The sequence below is a fragment of the Labeo rohita genome, chromosome 20 (assembly GCF_022985175.1).
Source record: "Labeo rohita strain BAU-BD-2019 chromosome 20, IGBB_LRoh.1.0, whole genome shotgun sequence".
NCBI lineage: Eukaryota > Metazoa > Chordata > Actinopteri > Cypriniformes > Cyprinidae > Labeo > Labeo rohita.
The window spans coordinates 32183813-32193117 of NC_066888.1; the positions used below are offsets into that span (position 1 = coordinate 32183813).

Genomic DNA, 9305 nt, shown 5'->3' on the forward strand with positions numbered 1-9305 from the left:
GTTCTAGTAAACTGAATACATTTCAACAGATGCATACAGTTCCTGTATGTACAATATATGGATTTCTGGGTTGAATATAGTTTCTTAGTGAACTTGACCTTTAGATTCCCACATAAAAAAGGTCGGAAAACAGGGTTTAACATTTGTGTTAAACCCTGTAATATTTCTTATTTGACCTTTTAGCACGAGCAGATGAAAGAGCTGTCATTGTGTGTGTGTGTTGCTGAGTAATCGCAGAGTCCCAGAGGACTCGTGTTCCCGTCCAGTCATAACATAAGGAGCAGAAACACTCACAGGTGCACTCGGCCACCAAAACTGCTCCGTCATTTAACACGGAGGGGAATTTGAGGCTTCAAACTGCTGCTGTCATGTTCTTGTCAGGTCAAGTCTGACTAATAATCATCTGTGATATTAGTAAAATCCCTCAATGGTCTCCACATAAACGTACATCATTTCAATAGAGTAGAAGAGAGATTCAGTCAAATACAGTATATATATAAAATAAAATTATATATATATATATATATATATATATAATAAAATTAATTTAAAACTAAATTAATTAAATTACTAATAACTAATTAGATTACTAATAAAGTAACGTCTCCTTCATTTAGCACTAAAATAATATGAAAAAATTCCACAAGCAAAAATACACAAGCAAAAAATTACATAATTAAATATAAGTGTACATTTTACGTTTAAATATAAAAATAAACATAAACTAATAAATTAATTTATAGATAAATACATTCATAAAAAATAAAATAGAATGAAAAAATAGATAAATATTTATTTTTATTTATTTAGTAATTACCGATAATTATAATTATATATATATATATATATAATAAAATTAATTAAAAAATAAATTAATTAAATTACTAATAACTAATAAGATTACTAATACACTAACATCTCCCTCATTATAGCACTAAAATCATATGAAAAAGTTTCCACAAGCAAAAAATTTGGTGTAAATTTTTTTTTTTCACTCAGATATTGCTATTAAATTTCACAAATTATTACAAAAAAAAATACACAGTAACACACTTACATTTATACACGTAAATATAAGTGTACATTTTACATTTAAATATAAAAATAAATATAAACTAATAAATTAATTTATATATAAATACATTCATAAAAATTAAAATTGAATGAAAAATAGATTAATATTTATTTTTATTTATTTAGTAATTATCTATATATATATATATATATATATATATATATATATATATATATAATAAAGTTTATTTAAAAATAAATTAATTAAATAAGTAATTAGATTACTAATAAAGTTTCCACAATCAAAATATTTGGTGTAAAAAATTTTGTTCACTCAGAAATTGCAAGTAAATTTTACAAATAATTGCAAAGAAATGGCAAGTACCACAGGGAATCAAATCCAAAATTTGTATTTTCTTGTGAAATGTACTTTCATAGTCTGTTTTAAGCTTCAAAAATTCATTTTTTACAGTGTATAAATGTTACACTTTACAAAAAAAAAAAAAAATTGCAAATAAGAAGTCTCAAGTATAATTGTGTGTGTGTGCGTGTGTGTGAACTTTCAAGACTTTGCGCTTCACACCTGTTGCTCCACCCATAAAAAGGCAAATAATTATGAAAAGTTCTGTCTGAAAACTGAAGTACATGAGTTATCAAAACCAAATTCACAGCAGCCTCTGCTGAAGACACCAGTCACAATCACAGCTCCTGTTATTTGCATTACTTAGATTATATTTCCACACTTTAATTTGTCAGACTGAGGATGTCGGGAAGCTCCGGGAACGGGAAGTTGCGTCAGTGGCTGATCGAGCAGGTGGACACTGGGAAATATCCCGGCTTAGTTTGGGAGGATCGAGAGCGAACCATATTTCGCATCCCGTGGAAACACGCAGGGAAACAGGACTATAACAGAGACGAGGATGCAGCGCTCTTCAAGGTGTGTAAGAGTAATACATTTAAAAATTAATAAGCAATATTAATAAACAACAATAATAAATGATTAAGTATTTTATGTCAAAGTGCATGCATGTATTTTGCCAAATGTTTTAATTGTGTAAAAGTGTATTTGTGCATTTTTTATTTAATTTATTTTTTATTATTATTATCTTTTTTTTTTTTTTTTGTAAGTGCAAGTTGTTTTTAATTGTTTATATGCATGCATTTTATAATGCATTGGAGTTCAGGCATTTTTAAGTGTGTAAACACCTGCTGTATATTCATATGTTTATGCAAATGAGATGTGTTTAGCATAATCTATGTTAATGGATTGTCACTGAAGTCTGATGTATTGGATCAGGCCTGGGCTTTGTTTAAGGGCAAGTATCGTGAGGGAATAGATAAACCGGATCCACCCACCTGGAAAACCCGGCTCAGGTGCGCCTTGAACAAAAGCAGCGACTTCGAGGAGCTCGTGGGCCGGAGTCAGCTGGACGTGTCAGAGCCGTTTAAAGTTTACCGTGTTATTCCTGAGGGAACCAAGAGAGGTGAAACACACAAACACACATTTATATACATAAATTTAAGTAAACATATAATTATGTGTTAATATGAAATTCATTTATTACCACATAAAATAAATATTGCATCTATATATACACATTTACATTCATTTATAAATAATTAAAAATCACTCACACACTATATATATTTAATAATTATTATATAGATGAATAATTAATTATAACTTGGAGAAAATAATAATTTTTTAAAAGTATAAATAATTCTATAAATAATGAATTATTAATTAATATATAGAGAAATATTAATTTATTCCATGTAATAAATAATTAGAAATATATATGTATATGTATATATAAATAATAAAAATTAAAACTAAATGAAATTAAATTGCAGCTAAACTCAGAGGTATATTTTATTTAATAAATATGAATTTATTTATTAAATATACATTTATCTATTTATTTATTACTAAACTTATAAGTATATAAATAATAAAATTAATATTAAATTACAACTAATTTCAAGAGGTATATATATATATATATATATATGAATTTATTTATTAAATATACATTATAGATCTATACAATTTAATTTAATGTAGTATTAATGTGTATGATTTATATATATATATATATATATATATATATATATTTTAATAATTATTATACAAATGAATAATTAATTATAAATTAGAGAAACAAATTAATTATAAAAAATTACAAATAATTCTATAATTAATTAATATAGAGAGAAATATTTTTTTCCATGTAATAAATAATTAGAAATATATATGTATGTGTATATATAAATAATAAAAATTAAAACTAAATTAAATTTTTAATTTTTTAAAATATATATTAATTTATTTATTAAATATGCATTTATTTATATATTTGTTTATTACTACTAATAAATATTAATCAAATTAATATATACATATATATATATATATATTTAATTCTGTGTACTGTGTACTTTTTTAGATGCATAGAAATTAGTATATGTATATAAATAATACAAATTAATAAAACAATTCAATTACAATTAATTTCTCCTTCATTTCAGCACCAAAATCATATGAGAAAGTTTCCACAAGCTCAGGTCACCATAACTACCCCTTTTATCCTTCATATGAACCTGTGGAGGGTCAGGTAACACCATCCCAAACAAGCTTTTTGCAATTTACTACTAAATTATACTCTAAAGTAATATCTGCCCATGATAATATGAAAGGGAGATGACAATGAAACCAGCTGTTCTGTGTCCGTCTTTCTGTACAGGTGTGTAACTTCATGTCTGCTGCTGACAGGAACTGGAGGGACTTCCTGTGTGAGCAGAACTCACTGTCCGACGTCCACTTCAGCCAGAACTCACGCTGGGACGCTGGTATTCACTCTCTCTCTGTCTGTGTGTAGTCATTAAAAAAGAATTGAGTTTTTCACAGTAAAGAGAATGTTTGTGTGTGTGTAGGGTACCAGATCAGTGGCTCTTTCTACAGCTGTAACACGTTTGACTCGCCTCCGTCTCCGTTCACTCTGGACGCCAGCATGAGATCAGCGGAGGCCATGGCGCTGTCAGGTACAAACACAATAAAAAAAAAAACTCCCTAGCAACACCCTGGCAACCACTTAGAACATCTTAGCACACAACAATCGACAGCCGGCAACCAATCAAAGCCAACATGTAAAACAGTTGCCATGCCAACTTGCTACTGTAAACAAAAGCTTGCAATGCTTGCCCCGCCTCCAGGTTCTTCTGATTGGTCCACTTTTGGAACTGACACTGATGAGTGTTGCCAAGTCCATTGTTTCCATCACCCTGTTTTTATGCACATCAGAAACAAATAATGGAAATAGGAAATGTAAAAAAAAGAATCCCTTAAAAAAAGAAGGCTGCAAAAAAAGTATAGAAGACGGAAGTGCATTTTCTGAATAAATTCCTCTACGTGCACCAAAAAAGTCATGTGACTTTGTGCGATAGGACAGAATATTATATATTATATATTATATAATATATATTATATATAAAAAGTATTATATTCAGTGGCTTATCCTACTTTAATTAGTGATATTTAGTGCTAGTTTATCAGGAAGTGACGATTTTGTTCTCTTGGACTTGCTGGATGGAAACGGTGCTTATTTACACATATCTTAAATACACAATTTTGGATGGAAACCTGGCTACTGTTGCCACAGGTTGTTTTTCATGTTGATCTCCCGCTCCAACACAAGACGAACCCACCAGAATGCTATTTCCACAAAGTGAAAAAATACAGAAAAAAGTAAGGTTGATTTTGTTTAGCAGACCTGGCAACCCTGACTAACATTTTGACACTTTAAAAAGCTAATAAAGGATTGTTAAACTTATTTACATGTAAACATTAATCAGCACAAACATCATTGCAAACTGAAGCCCAAGCAGGCTTGCTTGACATTTGTGAATTCTTGTTGAGCTTCCGTAAGATCCAGTGAGGTTTGTTTACACGTTAAGCAAGTACAGTAGAGATTTTGTTTTATTTTATGTAAATAAACGCCTAAATTAAACGAATTCATCATATAAAGTAATCAAGTCTCTTTGGAAAATTTGAACTAAACCACTTGGTTCATATGGTTTAGTTGTACAATCTCTTTATGAACGTTGTGAAGCATCGAAGTAGACAGGGTTGCCAGGTCTGCGAAACAAAATCAGCTCAACTGCCATTCGAAACCCATTTACAATTTTTGCACGGTTTTCTACTGTCGGGGGTCCCTTCCATCAAAATAGCATTCTGGGAGAACCCATGAAATTAAAAACCAACCCGTAGCATCAGTGTAAGTGCAGCTCAATTCCACTGGAATAAACACAGACTTGGCAACATACTTGGTCATATTTGAGTAGCCTGTCAATGGAGGAACAGAAATCTCCCAGATCTTATTAAAAATATCTTCATTTGTGTTCCAAAGATGTCTTACAGGTTTCATGTCCGCAGGTTTAGGCAACCCCAATAATGTGATATTTATCCACTGGAATGCAAATTTTACTAGGAGAACCCCGCCAAAAAACATATACTTTACCACCCGGAATGTGATTTTTACCAAGAACGTGATTTTTCACTGAAATGCGATTGGCGGGTTTTGTTGTGAAAACCTGGCAACCCTGCTGCGTGTAAAAGTTGAAATTCTTATAGCTAAAAGTTGGGCTGATTTTGTTTAGCAGACCTGGCTACCCTGACTACTATTTTGACGCTTCAAAAAAATTTAGAAAGAGATTGTCAATCTTTATTCAAATATTTAATAAACACATACATTATGGCAAACAGAAACCCAAGCAGACTTGCTTAACTTTTGTGAATTCTTGTTTTAAGCGGACATTTGAGCTTCCATAAGAATTAATGAGGTTTGTTCGTGTGTCAAGCAAGTACAGTAGAGATTCTGTTTATTTTATGTAAATAAAAGCCTAAATTAAATTAATTCATAATATAAAGTGATCAAGTCTCTTTGGAAAATTTGGACTAAACCACTCAATTTATATGGTTTAGTTTCACAATCTCTTTATGAACTTTTTGAAGCAGTCGTGGCCAGAAAAAGTAGTCAGGGTTGCCAGGTCTGCTAAACAAAATCAGCTCAACTGCCATTCAAAGCGCATTTGTGTTTTTTACGCAGTTTTCCACTGTTGGGGGGCTCCTCCATCGAAATAGCATTCTGGGGGAACCCATGGACTAAAAAACAACCCACAGAAACAGTGTAAAAGTTGCCCAATTCCACTGGAAAAAAACACAGACTTGGCAACACAGGTCAAATTTTGAGGAACAGAAATCTCTCAGATCTAAAAATATCTTCATTTGCGTTCCAAAGACGAACAAAAGTCTTACAGATTTCATGTCTGCGGGTTTAAGCCACCACAAGAATGTCATATTTATCTCCTGGAATGCAAATTTTACCTAACGCCGCCAAAAAGTGCATATTTTATGCTCCAGCACGTGATTTGGCTAGTTTTGTGTAGCCATTGGGTGGGTTTTGTTGTAAAAACCTGGCAACCCTGCTGCGTGTAAAAGTTGAAATTCTTTTAACTCTGCATGGTGTCTTACAAGACACTGCAAAAGACACGAGGTGTGAACACAAAGGTTGTACACATCTGTCTAGCATGTGCAAAATAATAGAAAAGTAGTGCATTGTAAAATGCTTTCTATTTGAACGGCCCCTTAGAAAATCTCCTAGTAACAGTTTAGAAACTCACCTGTGTCTCTGATCTTCTTCCAGACGCCCGTCTGCAGGTGTCGGTGTTTAGCGGTGAGACTCTGGTCTCAGAAGTCACCGTCACAAGCGCCGAAGGCTGTCGATTGGCTCCGCATGATGACAACTGGACCTACAGCGGCCCGGGCGGCCCGGAGGTGGTTCCTCTGCCTCAGGCTGAGAGAGGAGCGTTGGAGGGGGGCGTCCTGCTGTGGATGACGCCCGACGGCCTGTACGCCCGACGCTTCTGTCAGTGCAGGGTCTACTGCGACGGGACACACACAAACCTAAGCGCCAAACTCTGCAAACTAGAGAGAGAGCAGACCAGCAAACTACTGGACACACAGCTCTTCCTGACAGGTTAGAACAGCTCAGTAATTACTGAAAAGTGTTTAATATATCTAATATTTAATAAGTAAAGGGAAATGAAAATTCTGTCTTTGTTTACTCACTGTTATGTTGTACCAAAGCTTCCATTTATCTTCATAACATAAAGACATTTTTAATGAAATCTGGGAGATTTCTGTCCCTCGACTGACAGTCTACACGGCTACCACCAGTGTTGCCAAGTCCACGGTTTTAACACATAATTCGGCTACTTTTACAGTCTACTTTTAGTCTTTGGGTTAAAGCAATCACCCCTCCAACACCCACTCACCAGAATGCAAAGACAGAGCCAAAAAAAAAGCATTAAAAAAGTGGCTGATTTTGTTTCGCAAATCTGGCAACCCTGACTACCACTTTTATGCTTTGAGATTGTTAAACTTTATTCACATATAAACATTAATAAACACACATCATGGCAAACAGACGCTCAAGCATGCTTGCTTGATGTGTGTGAATCAAAGTTCATTCTTGCGTTACGCAACACTTTTGAGCTTGCGTGTCAAGCAAGCACAATTAAGCTTCTGTTTATGTTTTGTAAATAAATGCCTAAATTAAATGAATTCATCATATAAAGCAATCAAGTCTCTTTGGTAAATATGGACTAAAACACTCAATTCATATGGTTTAATTTATGAACTTTTTAAGGCATCAAAGTGGTAGTCAGGGTTGCCAGATCAGCGAAACAAAATTCAGCGCAATTGCCATTCGAATCCAATTGCGTTTTTTTTTGGGCAGTTTTTCACTGTTGGGGTCCCCTTTGTCAAAATAGCATTCTGGGGGAACCCATGGACTAAAAAACAACCTGCAACAACTGTGTAAAAGTATCCCAATTTGGCTGGAAAACCATGGACTTGGCAACACAGGTCAAATTTGAGTAGACTGTAAATGAGACCGAAATCTCTCAGATTTAATAAAACATTTCAAAAATCTTCATTTGCATTCCAAAAGTCTTACAGGTTTGGAACAACATAAAGGGTGAGTAAACTTTTGGGTGAACTCTCCCTTTAAGTTTACATGCATTCATTCCTGCAGAGCTCCAGGGTTATTTCCTGCACGCTCGTCCTCCTCCGCGTTTCCACGTGCAACTGTTTTTTGAGTGCTGTGACCCCTCCGCAGACAAGAGACCCCTGACAGTCCAGGTAACAACCTTTGACCTCTCCATGCTCTCTTAAAGGCAATAATCACCTCCACTCGATTAAACGCTATCATTCCTCCTGTCCTACAGGTGGAGCCACTGTTCGCCCGTCAGCTGCTGCTGCTCCTCCAGCAGGGCGGAGTGAACTACATGAGGAACAGCCATGAACTTTCACCTCTGACCCCTGAGCAGGTTTACCCCACCCACCAAGAGTATCCAGTCATCAGTGGACACCAGACGCATGGAAATTTCGTACAAGAGTGACCCAAAGAAGTTTCAAGACACTTCAAGACACCAATTTATTAATATACAGTTAACATTAATAAACCAAAATCCACATATAGGCTTTTATATTTACTGTTGCCAAGCCATGTAGCAACTTAATGCATTAATACAGAATGTCAAAATCAATCAGTCAATCAATTAATCAATCAATAAGTAAATATGAACTTGTATTAAAAAGGGTAAAAATATTTATATAGATATAATTTAAAAAATTAAGAAATATTTCAATGACTGTCTGTTTAATATTGTTTATGTTTTTGTGCTTTATATTTTACTTTTTCTGCTTGTACTGTTTTTATGTTGTAAAACTGATTTAACAAAATCTCAGGGACAAAATCTGTTTGAAATGTATTTCTTCCTATGTTTGAAATAAAATATCCACATGAAATAATACTGCAAATGGGGCCTACCATTTTAAAAAATATTATGTATTATGTAACTATATATTATGTAAAGATAAACATTTCAGGAACTACTACTCTTTATGGGTCTGGGATCAGGTCTCATTGGTGTCCAGCCATTTTTAGTTGTACAAAACAGCTGCTTGATATTGCAAATTGACATGTCTTACCATATTATTTGAATGCATTATCTTGATTATAAACACACTGGTTTGTAGTATTCCTCTCATTATTTCCTTATAGTGGCTAACGAACCGAAGGTCTCGTCCATAGGCTTACTGCAGCATTAAAAAAAAAAATAAAGGTGGGTAGTTAAACCATGCTAACTACAAATAAACCATAGTTTTCTTACACTAACCATAGATTAATTACGTTTTTGTAGTAAAACTGTGGTTATACAAAAAAAAT

At 33.4% G+C, this 9305-nt stretch overlaps 1 protein-coding gene across 2 annotated transcripts; it reads left to right on the forward strand.

The window, feature by feature from the left end:
* The first annotated feature begins 1690 nt into the window (after positions 1–1690).
* On the forward strand, positions 1691–9258 carry irf4l (interferon regulatory factor 4 like). Of its 2 annotated transcripts, none has more exons than XM_051137889.1 (8): positions 1691–1951; positions 2330–2498; positions 3544–3629; positions 3759–3864; positions 3949–4056; positions 6717–7049; positions 8109–8215; positions 8302–9258. In XM_051137889.1, exons 1-8 carry the CDS (start codon positions 1778–1780, stop codon positions 8473–8475), a joined length of 1257 nt encoding a protein of 418 aa, XP_050993846.1. In that variant the 5' UTR covers positions 1691–1777; the 3' UTR covers positions 8476–9258. The 2 variants fall into 2 exon arrangements, with proteins under 2 accessions (XP_050993846.1, XP_050993845.1); XM_051137888.1 differs by having other exon boundaries at positions 2312–2498; positions 8302–9255.
* Positions 9259–9305: the final 47 nt, after the last annotated feature.